Raw genomic sequence first — 16,461 nt, 5'->3', positions numbered from 1 at the left:
CCCAACTATGTTAGATGCCAAGAACTAAAAGGAAGAATTTAAAATTTGGCATTTCTTAAATATTAGAAATAAGCTAAACAAAACTTTCAAAACTTGTAGCTTGTAGCTAACTCTAAGTCAAGAATGACTTGACATTCTTCAGTAATGTAATATGCCAAACAAAATGATGCCTGGAAATGTTGAAAATTTTGTTTAGTATCCTAATATTTTACTTCAAATAGTATGTTTTGATATAATCATTGCTGGGAAAATGCAAGAATCTGTTCTTAAATATCTTTTAACAACTTTTTTTCTAATTTTATTGCCCAAAAATGAATTAATTTTAAATTATAAGCAGTTAAACTCAAATAAAAATACAGTTTTACCAAAACTATGGGTTTTTGACAGAGGGGTTTTTGACATGACGGTAAAAACCATGGTATAAACCGGTAAAAACCGTCATGTGTCAAAAACTTGCCAACCCTGTCTCAAACCAATTATCTCATGCTTAAGCATTTAATTTCTTCGTAGCCTCAGTAAATTCTTTTGTATACATTTATGTTTTCAAGTCATGCAGTTTTTGCACAGCAAAACAAAATGCAGCAAAAAGTTGACCCACCTAGACAACGGCTTGGTATTTTATGATCTTTTAATATGATGGGAAACTAAATAAAATTGTCTACTATAATAGCAGGAATTTGTCAATTTTTTTTTGTCGTAAATTAAAAAACGAACATTATTCTATCTATCGCAGAGAAGTATAGTTTTAAGATCTAAAGGCAACAAAAGTAAATCTAAAATGAAAAAAAAAAACAAAAACAATTTCTGGTGAGGCTGTAATTTAGTGGGTTTCTTATACTAATAGAGCCACGATGACTCAGAGTTAACATGGTTTGGTTGGTTTTTCGGTCGGCAAGGAAGGAAAAAAAAAGCCACAGTTTAAGTGCCTTATCCTTTAGGAAAATTTGTCATAGGTTTGTCATAAAAAATTACCTATGGTAAAATTTTACCGTAAACGTAGGACACATTTTTACCATAGGCGTATGGTGAGTTTTTCCCATACGTATATGGGAAAAATGCGTGGTAAAATTCTACCATAGATAAAACCACAATGGGATATTCTTTGGAATTTTTTATATAGTAAATTTTTGCCTTAAAATTATGGTTTGCTGTAGCCTTTGATAACATTTTTCCATCTGCTATAGCAACATTACTTCACAGGCGTATGAAAGTTTATCATATAATTATACATAGGCAAATTTTTACATTGACAACAATAAACAAGAGTCATTGAATTACGGGGAGCTTTCGGGGCTTTTTACAGTAATTATGTTACAATAATTATATAAGAAAGCAAAGAACTCTTACCGGAAAATATTTGGATAATTTTAATCTTTACAACAAAAATAATTAGAAAACAATAAAGGCAATATTAGTAACAAAAAAAATTTAAACGGAATGAATTTATAGATTTGTTGGATCTCTACTGTTCATTAATCCAAAATCAATCAACATTAAAAATTGAACACAATATCGTAGAAAGGCACGAAATCTAATATTAGATGTTAGCGAAATTCACTTAACATTGTTGTAGCCGCGAGAGCTAATTTGGTTCTGGATTATCAAATTTTTTATAAAATAGACGTAAAAAAAGTTTGTAAAGTTCAAAAAGTTAGAAAAATTTACTTTTAGGAAAATTTACTCTTAAAAAATTACTTTTAGGTTAACTTTTATGAGCTTCCTTGACTACGACGGGCTGTAGCGGGAATATTTTACTTATTTTGTTTTTTATTATACTTTGGCAAAAAAGAATTAAGTAGAAACTCGCTGGCACTTAGAAGCCCACCCAGCTTCAAATCGATGGTTAACAACTGCTAGTCTAGGAAGTAAAGATGGCTTGGCTGCAATGCTGATCACATTGCAATAATCATGCCTTTAGTTTGTTCAACTTTTTTATGATCTTCCTTGACTACGAAGGGCCGTAGCGGGAACATTTAACTTTATATATATATATATATATAAAGTTAAATGTTCCTTGANTGCATAGACTTGCGGGACTTCTAGCTTACGGATCTGAGAACTGATATCGGGTTACAGCACAGGAACACTTCAAAGAGAAGTCATATTATACAAAACTTTTAAAGACGTTCCTTACTTATTATTATTTTTTGTTATTTAATCGTTAATTGTTAATCGTCTGCCCCTGTGTAAATTTAATCTTCAATATATATGTTTTTGTTTAAGAACGTGTCTTTTATTTAAGACGACCACTCATGCCATCCCCACACACACACACACACTATATATATATATATATTTTAGCGGCGAAGAAGAATAAGGTAAAATATTAAAATAAAGATCCGAACATATCTAATCTAATGAATTCGTTAAAAATAATTTGTCAAATTGACAAAACCCACGTATTTTATTTTTAAAAAAAAAAATCAAAAATTTTAATGCACGAATTCTGATTTCCTGATTCAGGTTCTTATTGAGTTTGAGATGAGGAGATTGAAATAATGCAACTTTATGGTGATACTATTTTAAATCTTCTCTTGCTAGATTTAAAAAAAGGAAAAAAAACTGAAATTTTTTTATCTTCGCCATCTTGCCTGAAAAAGTGTAGTACTATCTATCTAGTAGTGTAAGGAATAACAGTTCACTACATAGCTTAAGATTAACTTTATTTATCGATCTGTGCTTTATATTTTGTTATAAGAATATTGTTTAGACCTCTTTGGAGTTTTTTTTTTATTCCTTTCGGTTACATATAACTCCTTAGATTTGTTCCCTCGATTACTTAATGTCGTTTTAAGTTAGACGCCGTATAGTTCACACCGACTCATATGCTAATGAACTCTCAAATTTTAATTCTTAAATTTATGTTTTGCGGCAAGCTAATTAGTAAACTCTACTAACCACTTAACACTAAAATTGCATCCCTAGCTAGTTTTGTTTATTTAAGTATAATAAGATTCCTGTTTAAAGGCTCTTGAGTCATAAAATTCTATATTACACTAAAGAACCTGACATTTTAGCCATAAGGAAAAAAGAAATTGAATCTAGATTACTGTTGTGTTTAATGTAGGGCTTATATAGTATGAGAATATTGAGCTTGATTTGGAAAAAATTTAATTAGCTGCAATTAAAATTAAGTATACTTAGGTTATAAGAAGAAAAATTTTGGATCGTGAAAATATTTAGAAAAATATAACTAATCATATAGTTATATGTGAAATATGTGATTAATACTTTTTATAGTATGTTTTTATTTCTATAACTGTTTCAGAGTTCATGAATATTTACTAAACAGTTTTCTTGTCATAGGATGCTTATACTAATGTGAATTGAAAAAAAAACTTATTTTCAAATAATTAATAAAAGTGGTTTTTGATTTTTTCCCCCCTTTGAAATATGCAGTTTACTGAACAAAAGCGCCAAATATAAAAAGGAGTCCTTCTGACATTACCTAATTATGTTGTTAGCAGTTTTGGACTCTTAAATATGTTATTAGCAGCCCTGTCTTGTTCCTTTGCTTTTACAGTAGTTATCTAATTTTACTATTAAATTCAAATAAACGATGTAACTTTATATAGAACGAAACTTACGTTTCAATATATTTTACAAAATTTTGAATAAATTGCTAAATCTTTTTTAAATTTATTTTATGGAATTTTTAGTGAAACATATTTTAGGTATCTGTTGTATTTTCCTTTTGTGTTCAACCCTCTTGATCTCTGAAATTCTTATAAGAAACACTTCTTCAACATTTTCTTTCACAAAATTTACATCATATTAGAACAAATTTAATTTTTTTGCCACAATATTTTTTAACTTAAAAATATTATATATATATATATGTCTGTCTGTCTGTCTGTCTGTCTGTCTGTCTGTCTGTCTGTCTGTCTGTCTGTCTATATGTATATCTATCTGTATATATGTATATCTATCTGTATATATGTACACCAGCTCTTTTAAGATAAAAACTTTCCATAAATATCCATATTTTGTGCAAAATATATTTTTTAATTTTTAATATCAAATGTAATTTTAAAGCTATTCGTCTTAAAAAACAGTAGAATATAATATTTTTCAAGTAATACTAATACTTTCTAAGGATTCGATAAGAAATATTAGTCTTGTTCACGGAAGGACTCTCCTCGTTTAATATGAGGAGATATTTAATAATATTGAAATAATTATCGAGAAAAAGTCCTTGCAAAAAGTAAAGTGAACAATTAAGTGCTGTCAATTGAGTAAAAACTGGAATTCTTCCAAAGGTCTGTTAGACCTTCTGTTAAACCGCGACAAGAGTAAACATCTTTTCGCATTAAGAAACCTTCTTTGCCCTGATTTTCAAATAAAATACTTTTAGTTCGTCCTAGTTATTCAAGTTAAAAAAAAAAGCTTGAAAAAATTCTTTTTTTTTTTCTTTCTTTGTAGTGCGCAAAGTTGTTTTAGAACTAAAATCTTGATCAATGATGTTATAACTACTTGGCTCTGTTATGTTGAATTCCTTCTAATTCTTTCTTGAGCTACCAAATTTACTCCAAATAAAGTTCTATTTCAATTTATAAATTATTAAAATTAGAATAAATTATAATTATAAAATTTTTTATTAATGTTATTTCCCTTTCAAAAGCTACAAAGCTATAGTTATTTTTCGTTTTGTTAGATTGTCTTAATTTAAGTAGTGTTGAATAGTTATTCATTAACCATTAAGTGTTCATTTAGAATCATTTTGAATTTTTATAGAAATAAAAACTTTGTTGTATGTAATTATTTAGATTTATTTTCGATCCCTATCCAAAATGGCTGCAGAATTTTGAAACAATGAACGGTGCTATGATGCCGCATTTTGTCGTACCAATTATTGATGGCAAAACTTACATTTTTCGAGCTATAGCATCTATAAATATATGCAGCTATACGATAAGTTATGGCTCGAGAGTTGCGTGAGAAAGTAGTGCAAGCACGTAAATGGAGCATTGCAGTGAGTTTCCTATGCAATCACACGCGACAGAGATGGAAATAATTTTAATACTTCTGCCGCCTACAGTGCTGAAGCGTCTCGAACTCATACTGATGGTGGTTTGAGGGATTTAAAGGCTTCTGGACATGAGGACTGGGTGGCGTTAAGATTTTGACATCGCGATGTAACGTCATGCAAACATCGCGATATTTTGATGCATCGCGATGTTTCGGTACATTAATGTTTTGTATTTAGTACTGCGTAAATTCGCAATTGGTAAGTTGCATTTTTTTATAATTATTGCTCAATATTTAAAGACGTGGATATATGCAAAATAGCAGTTAAAAAACATCAAACGGCTGAATTGATTGTTTAAAAGAAAAAAAATCAACAGCTTTTGCACATATACAATTAAAAGAAAACCCTTCCATAACTAAGAGATTCAACAATACTTCGATTTTCAATCGCATTCGGATTCATCATGTCAGCAAAATGATGAGTCACCATGTAAAAAAGGCGGTGAAAGATAACGATCATCGCCACTGCTATCACTGCACTTATACTGAAGAAAATGCTCTTCGCGCTAGCTTGCAGACATCGATGTACTATCGGAAACAGCGCTCAACATCGCGCCTGTAGACACCGATGTCAATGATACATCCGGAAATATCGTACACATCTCAATCATGCTTTCCGATGCCAATCCAAACATCGGATTAGCGATGATTGCATAGATTCGATATTTTTCCGATGCATCGATTTATCGCTCTAAAATTCAATACATAGAGTACTTATACAATATCACGGACATCTCTTAAAAATAGTTAACATTGAAATCAAAGTATATTAGCCCGGGCAGCAGCTAGACAACGAAAAACATTTGATTAATATACTGTTTAAAAACTAATAAAAGTTTTGGAATAGGAGAAAGGTTTGATGAATTAGAATATTTAAATAGAGTTGTTCTGTGCATTCAGTTTGTTTACCATTAAAGTTTATACGTAATTGAACAAGATAATTTCGAAAGGTGACCAAGCTGATTACTAAAAGCAGCTAGTTATAATTTTTGTTTTTAATTTAATGTCCAGAAGAAAATCAATTTAATTTGTGCATTAGTTTTGAGAAATCGCTTCCCCGCAACGATATCTTTCACTAGTTCAGACTTGTATAATATGTGCGAACAAGTTGTCACCATCGCGGATACTTTTTTACTGTTACTAAAAGTGAAAAAAATCAGCCTATTCATAGAAAGTTTGTCTTTTTCGATTTCCCCCCCCCCCCAAAAAAAAAATTATTAATTTTAACGCATTTTACTTCCATTGCAAACGCGATTTAAAATTACATTCGCATGATTTAAAATCACGCAGCGTGATTCCTATTTAGGCGATTTAAGATCGCGCATCGTGTTTCTTATTTTTACGATTTTATATCAAACATCGCGTTTCGTGCTTGTGCGATTTAAGTGCCATTATTATAATTCGTGTTTAAGTGACTTAAAAATTATGCATCGGAATTAGTATTCACGCGATTTTAAAATCTAACATCGAGATTCGTCTTCACGCTGTTTTTTTAAAATTAAATGTCGAAATTCGTATTCGCTTGATTTAAAATTTACACATTGAGATTCATATTCACACAATTTAAACAAACAAATAAAGAAAATCTCGCATCGATATTTTTATTAAAACGTTTGTAATATTTTGTGGATAAATGTATTCCACATGCACTTTTTTATTGATCAAGTTTCAGGTTTTTTTTTTTCATTTAAAAAGAGTTTTTGCACGTAATATTGTTAGATTTCCCTTTTCTGCTTTTTTGGTTTTCTTCTCTTTTTTTTTTTTTACCAAAATTATTCCTGTGATATGAATCAATATTGAATTTTACAAAAGTAAAAAAATTAAAACAAAAAATCTCGTTTCGAAAATCAAACGAAATCTTTCGAAATTGATTTTCAACCGAATTTCGTGAAAATGAGGTGACGAAAGGGTTGAAACTAGCTCAAAGAGTTAAACAATTCTTGCCGAATTTTTTTTAAAAATTGGGTACTTGCGCTTTTAGAAGACCTCCTATACCCTCTCATGTGACCCATGGCGTCAGCTAATCTTTATCAGTAAAAGGGCGTACTAAAGTTGAGCTAAGTTTTTCTACATAAGTTAGAAAGACAATTAACGATAAGTTAATTAAATATAGAGCCAGTATCGCACATCGAATTAATTGAAATGTAATTCTTCCTCGTCTACTTACTTTTTACTACTTACGGTTGTTACTACTTCTTCGTCTACTTGACTCAGGGCCGGATTAACCTATAGGCACACTAGACACGTGCCTAGGGCCTACAAAATTCAGGGGCCTACGAAAAACTTGGGAGAAAAAAATTTGTTGTCAAAAATAGTTTAGCTTTAAAAACAACAAGTGTATTTTGCACAAAATTATAAAGATACAAATTAAAATATAATATTTTACGGTAATAAATTATTTTGCAGAATCTTATGATCTAATATATTACTTTTTTGCGATTTTTGGATTCAACGAAATCTTGTATTATGCTGTCGAATTCCAAACTACGCAAAATGTCGTATTCAATAGACATAAGTGCGAGTGATGCCAAACGATCTTGATTCATTGTTGAACGCAAATAATTTTTTATCAATTTTAATCTGGAGAAAGATCTTTCTCCTTCTGCATTTGATCCAAGAATCGACAAATATATTCTTAATGCAATGTGAACGTTAGGAAAAGTATTCACAAGTTTATCTTTAATTTGAGCCTTCAACATTTCTTGTGCAGATTTATGTTCATACAAATTTGAAAATAGTAAAAATTCATCTACAAAGTTTTCCTCTAAATCGGATGAGTAAATTTTCATCAAATTTTGCGCTTTTAGTTTAATCTCAGATTCTGACAAATTTTTGTTAACAAGAAAACCGAAATTATCGTACAAATCACTGTAAGCTTTATGCCTTTTAGTCATTTCTGAAATTAATACATCTAAAATGGCGTAATACGTTTCCATACGAAGAAAATGTTAGCATATATTTTGAAAAGAGGGGAGGAGTGGGGGATGGAGGGGAGGGCCCATAAACGGCTGTGCCTAGGGCCTACGAAAGGCAAAATCCGGCTCTGACTTGACTGCTTACTTAACTTAGATTTATTATTTGTTTATGCATTTTAGTGTGACTGTGATGTATTTTTGGTTTGTGTACCTGGCAGCTTCGATGCATACTTAGTTTGTTTATGTTCTCCATGGCTTCGTGCCCGTCTTTGTGTTAAGTCTCTGTGTAAATATGTTGTGAAACAGTTGAAATCTTTGAGAAAGAATTTGGAGTGTGTCACTTTAGAAGAGAATTGATACTTGACGGGCTTTGCTTGCTCGAAATAGAATGGAAAGAACAGTTGTTAACGTAAGCTGTTACAGTTGTTTAGTAACAGTTGTTATCGAGACACCCACACTACGTCACTTGCTGGTATCCATTGAGGTTTTGTGTTGATAGAAAGTTTTTCATTTTATAACCGATGCTACTTTTAAAAATGCCGGACTAACTATAAATCTCTCTTTTAATGGACAGGTGGTGTTCTAGATCGTGTAAGGGGTCGATCCCTGGATGATGATGAAGAAGGAGAAAGTCTCAAAAGTCCTGTGGGACAGAAAGAGGAAGTGCGATTAAAAAGGGAAGTAGGACTCCTCAGTGCTGTCTTTCTCATTGTTGGAACTATGATAGGTAATTGTGATCCATTCTCTCCCTTTCAGGAAAAAAATTTGATCAGGTAATTGTGATCCATTCTCTCCCTTTCAGGAAAAAAAAATTGATCAGGTAATTGCGATCCATTCTCTCCCTTTCAGGAAAAAAAAAAATTGATCAGGTAATTGTGATCCATTCTCTCCCTTTCAGGAAAAAAAATTGATCAGGTAATTGTGATCCATTCTCTCCTTTTCAGGAAAAAAAAATTGATCCGGTAATTGTGATCCATTCTCTCCTTTTCAGGAAAAAAGCTAATCTAACATTTTGATTTTGCGACCTCTTACCATCGTGCGTTTTTAAGGCTGTTTTTTGAAGACTCCATCATCGAAGGCTCACTATTCGAAGGTTCATTCATGAGAAATGATGCTGTTTTGCTGATAATATGCTATTTTCATAACTGCTTTGAGTTTGCTACACTAACTTATGACTGTTAGGACAAGTTAAGCCTATCTAATTGCTAGCGTTGTGCATACTTATTTTGAAAATGGCGCTAAACGTCAATATGGAGAAAAGCCACAATTTTGTAAAAATACAAAGTGTTTGTGGACTAATTGTATAATATTTAAAAACTTACTCCAATGCTGCATTAGTTGGCAGCATAGAAATTTTCAAAAACTTAGAACAAGGCAATGATTTTGATAATTTTTATCTGGGTTGAAAAATGTTGCCGAAATGGCGATTTTTTAAACATTTTAATAACTTTAAAAATATTTAAGTTATTTGTCAGTTCTAAAACATTGGTAATTCTTTACGCCAAGGTAATCTATATTATTTAAAATCATTACTCTGCTTCAAGTGTAAAGCCTTTAAACTGTGTCTTTTTTAGTTTTCATAGCGACAGAGCATCAAGAAAACCTTATTAATGGTTTAAAAAAAAATACCAGTAAAAGGGCATTGCTAAAGCGCAAGCGAAACTTTTCGTGTCAAACTTTTTTTCTCCTTGAATTAGTAATTTTAAATTTAAGTTCTGATGAAACAAGAATTTCAGATACCAATAAAATGTTTTCAAAATATAATACAATATCTTATTAATCTTTTCATAATTCTGAAAACATTTTTTCAGCATTTAAAACTTAATGTTTTACCTTTTCTTTAAACTTAAATTACTTCCGTAGGTGAAAAAGAATTAGCCGTAAAAAATTTTTCTTTCTTTTTTTACACCCTATAATGACCTATGAACCGAAAATCATCCGATGCATTTTACGTATAGATGGCGCTTATTACAATCAGCCTATTTTCCTCTGGCCTTATATGAAGTTTGCGAAGAATTAGTTATTGCAAACTGCTAGAAAAAATTCTGGCTAATTGTGCACACTTCGATAAGCCTAAAAGTGCCAGGCTGATTAGAAAATACTGGTTTTTTTCTCAGTTAGCCAGGCTCATTGCGAAATGGCGTTTATCAAAGTGAGACGGATTATTCCTTTGACTTATGAGAGATAGAATAAGCCGTCCAAACGGCGATTTTCACACTCTTGAAAACTTATTAAATTTTTCACTGATGAATTGTTTGAGTTTCGCGAATTGTTACCAGGTAAATTGTTTGAATGCTACAAATTTTTACCTGGTGAGTTGTTTGAATTGTTGCAAGAGGCTTTATCGTCAAATCGTTTAATAAAAATCAAAGAACTTCATAAAAGAAACCTAAACAAAAACCGGCGAGGAATATGAATGTTTCTGATTATTACCCGTGGGGGCCCACTTTTTATCTGTTTCACTGTAAATGTAAGCATGCCAATTTTCAACTCCCTACAACGATAAGCAAGTCTTAAACCTCAACTACCCTTCCCTCTTCCGCTTGTTTTTTGCTTTAACTTTTGCAGCAACGATTTAAATATACGATGTAATTTTGCATTAAAACAACATTTCTTGTTTTATTTCATCAATATTTAGTAAAATGCGAAATATTCTTTCGTGTTTTTCCTTCTGTGACAGTCAAGACTTTTGATTTTGAAAACTCTTTGGAAAAATCTTTCTTTAGCTGATTTTCATTCCAAATATTTGTTTCCTCTTTTTTAATTAAAACAATTGAAAAATAAAAGTTTTTTTTTTAAATTAGGGGTAAGCAAATACTCATCAGTAATAATAGGCAAATAACAACCCCCCTCCTTAAGTGCTTGCTGAATATCTTAACGGTCCTCTTGTTTTTCACGCCATATGCAAGTTTTTTATTACATGAATAGCGATGGCTCAGGGGATAGAGCGTTCGCCTTCCAGTAAACCAGGTTCGAATTCCAGCGATGGCTGGTCGATACGAATTCCGCATCTGGCTTGCACCCACCACAGTGCTGATGTGAAATATCCTCAGTGGTAGACGGATCATGTGTTAGAGTCCCTTTGCCGTCAGGCTAACCGCGAGAGGTTCTCGTGGTCTTCCTCTATATGCCACGCAAATGCGGGTTAGTTCCATCAAAAAGTCCTCCACGAAGGCAAAATTTCTCCCAATGCTTGATCCAGGAGTTCCCTTGTCTTCTGGACTGGGTTCAAAATTATAAGTCTACGTAGTTGAACATTAGTAGTGGTAAACCCAAAAATTGCGTCGACTGTTCAACGAGGGTTATAATACATGAATAGTTGGGACTAAAATTCTGACTTTTCGCTGCATTATTCCTTCAACATTATTTTTTTCTCTGTTTGTTTTTAAAAATAAAGTTACTCTACTGTATTTTAGAAGCTCTAAAATCACCCAAAAAACAAATCGTTCAACAAAAAAAAGTTTTAGAATTCTCTAATTTTTTATATGAAATTTTATTTTTTCTCGTTTTTTATATGATATGTCCAATTAAATATTGTCTGCTCATTAGTTTAAATGATAATTAAGGAAGAACAATACAGTATAGGCCTGTAAAAAGAGGGAATTTTTAATGAAATTCTCAACAGATGTGAATGACTCGATACATTCTTTTTTTTTTATCTTATTGTATATATGTTTTAATCTTCATTTAATCTTCATTACGTAACGGCATGATTTATATAAGTATTGCTCATATTCTTCCCCGTGGCAGAATCACGGCGACATTGTCACAATGTTGCTGAGTGCTTGTAGAAAAAATTTTCCTTTTGGGAAGTAAAAAAAAATTGGTTTTCTTCCCTGCAGAAGTTTTCGAAAAATTTTATCTTTTCTCGAGAATCATATTCAAAAAGATGCCAATCTCGCGCATCGGAGAGGGGGAAAAAATCCCTCGCAAATTTATCTATTCTTAGGTATGAATGAAGTAAAAATTTTGGTTTTCTTTCCTACAGAAATTTGCATTCTATTTCTTCTTTTTTGCAGCTATTGCTATTGATTTCCACACATTTTTTTACAAAACACGCATTTGTAAATGCCATTTTTAAAGAGTTCGATTTGTGTCCGATTTGCGATCTTTTATTTTTTCGGTAGTTACTGCTATTTTTAATTGTTTTTAAATTCCTTCTACCTTTCCACCCTACAAAATGCGAGAATATCGTTCATTATATTAGAACAAAAAAAAAAATATTACATATTCAGTTTAAAAATTTTACATTATTTTTTCCGGAAAGTTCTTTTCTTTTGAAGTGGACGCTTCTGTTACTTAAATTAGTAACATGCATATTTGTAATTAATAAAAGTATCTTGCAGAAAGGTACTAGAGAGGTATGTCATAGAAAACCCGAAAAAATTCTGCCACCGTTTTAAAAAAAAATCAAATCACAAATCCCTTCACCCCATTGCGTAATATGTGAACGATTCCACAGTGAATATTTGAATGATTAACCTGAGATTAGAATAATAAAAATAATTAAGATTTACGTAAAGCTGGGCGGAAGTGAATTGGTCAATTCCGCGTCGACTGAATTTAACATACTTTCAACCGAATAGACAGTACATCTGTGCTGAGAAATGACAATCTTCTTGCAAATCATGTTAATATTAATAATAATAAAAAAAGGGGGACTAATTGAAATGGACAGCGGTTCAACCTTGACCTACCAACAACAAGGATGTATTACTTAAATATGTATTTAAATGTGGAAAAAACGTTCTTCTAAATTAGGTCTTCTAATTAATTTATGATGTCTTTAGCCAATGTGGTGAAAGTTATCCAACAGATGGAAAAATATTTTTCTTAACATCATATATTTCCTTTAGAATTAAATCATCGGTATGTTCTAAAATGTATTGAATTTAGGGTTACTTTTTTCAAAAAGAAAACGTCATTTTAACTCATTTATTACCCTTTGTGCGAACGTTCTGTAAAAGACGATAAAATTATTTTTTCCATATTAATAATATTTTAATAATCCTTTTCTTAAAAATAATATTTCAATTTGATTTGGGTCATTCCGTATGAAGGTGAATACTACAGTTTCTTATCAAGTTTTCGAGTAGGATCTTATACAATGTTTAGGATAATAAGTTTTAAATATATTTAATTACTTATACATATTATTTAATTATAGGAATAGTTTTTTCTCCCCCGGAATTTTTCATTATTTTAAATTTTGATAGTTTTAACATTTTTCTCTGTGTTCTAAACTAAATATTTCTTTTTCAAATGAAACAAAATTCTTTCTCTATTTTTAAAAAAAAATTAAATTAGGGTTTTTAACATGTACAAATTCTTCCAAAGTCAGTTTTGAAATCTAAGGGGTGCTGGGGAGGCGTGTAAGCAGACCCTACCAATGATTGGAAGCAATTAGCGGAAATTTCTATTGGCGTTAAAGGAGCGTTCTCGACAATCGCCAAACAGCTGTGTTCTCATGTTTTTGTTTTGTTTTCGGTATAGTGTATCTATCATTCATCAAGTTAGATATGGATGTGACATTTCATAGCTTCAATTAAGCGAATCTTCTTAAAAATTTCTCGAATATCATTACCAAAAAGGATGGGAAAGTAATGGAAATCAGCTCTTCTTTCCATTAAGTCAAATACTGTTAAATGAATTAAGTAATTAAAAACATAATTATGTTATTTTTTTAATTATGTTTTTAATTACTTAATTCATTTAACAGTATTTAGGAATCTATAAATGTATGTTACGTATGATCGTTACTGAGTAACCTGTATGTAAATAAAATATATTTTTAAAATTGTGCATTATCTATTAATTGCATTTATTATTCTAATATTGAAAGAGTATCAAGGTATTTATGACCTCCATAATAAATGAAGTATTTACTGACTTTTATATATATTAAGGAATTTAATAAATTTTTCACGAAGTTTGAGATCTCATTGCAAAAAAATTAATTCAATAATTTTTTTTTTTACAATAAATGCTTCTAGTAATGAAACAAACGCTTTCGAACTTAATTTTTTACATAGTTTCACTCAAACTTGATTTTAAGACTCAGGTAAACTCCAGGTTTTCAGTCTAAACTGATAAAATAAAAAACATAGTCAAAACCTCGCATAATAACTTACAATTGTTTTCTTATTTTACTTTTAATCAATTCTCATTAAATCAGATAAAATTTAGATATCATTTATATGAAATCAGATATTTTGATAGATTCAGATTAAGTTTATGATAAATAAATAACATTTAGAGTTTAAAACTAGTGACAGGTCATTAAAGAAAAATCCCTTCATTGGTACATTTTTTCCCCCTTTTGAAATCAATTGCACATTATATTTCTTTTGGCAATAGCGAATATTTTTGAATACTCTTATTGTTTTTCTAGTAAGTAATATGTCTTTGTTAATTTCAAAAAAGTCTTCGTAAAAAAGTTTACATTATTCTTTTATCAAAACTGATTTGATAGAGAATATCCCTAAAATGAAACAGGCTTATGTTTTCTTACAATAAAAGTTAAATAGAATTCATTCTTCAAAATAGCGTTCCAATAAAACATGGTATTAAAATGTTACGTTATTTATTGTGATTGGTTCATTAATAATTTTTTTCCTTCGCAAATACACTTCCTGTTAAAAAGATTTAAAAAATTTAATCTGTTATATCAAAAAACAAGATCATTTTATAAAATATAAATTATTGCATTTTATTAAATATAACTTATGATCTTTATGACTTATAACTTACAATCAATGCTCAAGAATTTCCATCTATCATCCCAAGTTTTTTTTTTTTCCATCTTCTCTCTCTTTTCATGCCAAGTGTCACATAACAGTATTATCCTTCTCCTTTGTTTTCTGTTCCATCTCATCTCAGAGGCATGTGGTTCTTCTTATTCTCGGAATTCCGCGAATCTCAAGGCCGTATTGATTCGTGCATTTCCGCGATAACAATCCCAACGAAATTTTTTTGGATTACCGATAATCTAAAATTAAAACTTCGTTACTTTCGCTAAGTCTCGTTAATGAGTCATTTAAACCGCCCTTATCAGCACCCCCCCCCCCATTTTTTTTANAGACTTTTTCACAGTTATTGCTATTGATATCCATTTTTTTAAAAAAAGTTCTTATTTACGTGCAATAATGACTTTTTTTTATGCTGTTCGGGAAAAACACAACTTCGGATAAGCTTCGAGAACACAACGCAGAAAGAAAAAAAAATTCCATAACTTCGACTAGGATTAATAAACCACTGAGGCAAACACAGAAGTTTAAAATTGATAGTCTAATTAGTGATTCCGAAATGGCAAACATTTAAAAAAAAAAAAAATTCTTCTTCTTTTCCCAGTGCCCACCTGTGTTAACATTTTTTCGTCAATTCAGGCATTTATAGGGCACATTTGTTGACCTCTCTTTCAGAGGCACCCTATTAGGTGGGCCAACGTTGCTCCCACTGTACAGAGAAGGAAAGAACATTCATGCCTTGTCCGGGATTCGAACCCTGAACCTTTCTGATGCAAGGGCAGTTCCCTAACCCCTACACAGGCCGGTCGGCAAACATCTAAAAGATAGCTCGCTAGAAAATGTGTTTTTTTCTCATTTTTTAAACTTATATTTGAATGAGCAGCAGTTTTGTTGTAAATTCCGATTTGCAACAGAAGAATTATTCAATGAATGCGATATATGTGCCCTCTATTTTTTTATTGCTACAAGCAGGTCGAATTAGTTTTTAATGTTATTAATTCTCTATATTATTATTTCTCTAAGTATAAATAATTCAAGTATAACTACCACCAATATATATACAAGAATTAATCTATTACCATTTCGCCATAATGTATTTTTTCGTATTTTACTTTATTTACAGAAGAATAAAATAATATGCAAATTAAAAACCAATGTGTCTGAAAGGAGACCAACTGAAATATATGAGATTCTCCAATTTACAAAAGAAATTTCACGAAAAGAGTTTTTTTACTTACCACCTAAATTATATAATAAATTACCATTCCAGTTGCAAAATATCCAAATATATTATTCTTTTAAGCTTGCCTTATTTCAATTTGTGATGAACATTGATGATTTAGATCTATATTTTTCATTTAAAGGAAGCATTTTATTTTTTTATACCAGTCTTGTGCCAATCCAAATGNCACCTAAATTATATAATAAATTACAATTCCAGTTGCAAAATATCCAAATATATTCTTCTTTTAAGCTTGCTTTATTTCAATTTGTGATGAACATCGACGATTTAGATCTCTATTTTTCACTTTAAAGGAAGCATTTAATTTTTCGTACCAGTCTTGTGCCAATCAAAATGAATTTCTTATGTTACCTTTATTATTTTTTTTATATAGTTTCATGTATTATTTTTTTTTTCTTTTTCTTTTTAAATTTCTATTTTAAACTGATTGTATTACCTTTCTTCGTCGCCTTGTCAGGATTTTCCTCTTGGCGACGAATATTTATTCTTTGTATTTATGTGTATGTTTTTGTTCCCAATAAAGTGCTTT

General features: G+C 30.6%; 1 protein-coding gene across 1 annotated transcript in view; it reads left to right on the top strand.

Moving 5' to 3' along the window:
• Positions 1–16,461, top strand: part of LOC107439593 (b(0,+)-type amino acid transporter 1) — a 67,034-nt gene that overhangs the window by 6,394 nt on the left and 44,179 nt on the right. Inside the window, exon 2 of the mRNA XM_071180539.1 lies at positions 8,518–8,670. Coding sequence (XP_071036640.1) covers positions 8,518–8,670 — 153 coding nt within the window. The remainder of the gene's footprint in view (positions 1–8,517; positions 8,671–16,461) is intronic.

The sequence above is a fragment of the Parasteatoda tepidariorum genome, chromosome 4 (assembly GCF_043381705.1).
Source record: "Parasteatoda tepidariorum isolate YZ-2023 chromosome 4, CAS_Ptep_4.0, whole genome shotgun sequence".
NCBI lineage: Eukaryota > Metazoa > Arthropoda > Arachnida > Araneae > Theridiidae > Parasteatoda > Parasteatoda tepidariorum.
Note: the sequence above shows the minus strand (reverse complement) of the source record. Positions and strands in the feature narration are given on the sequence as shown.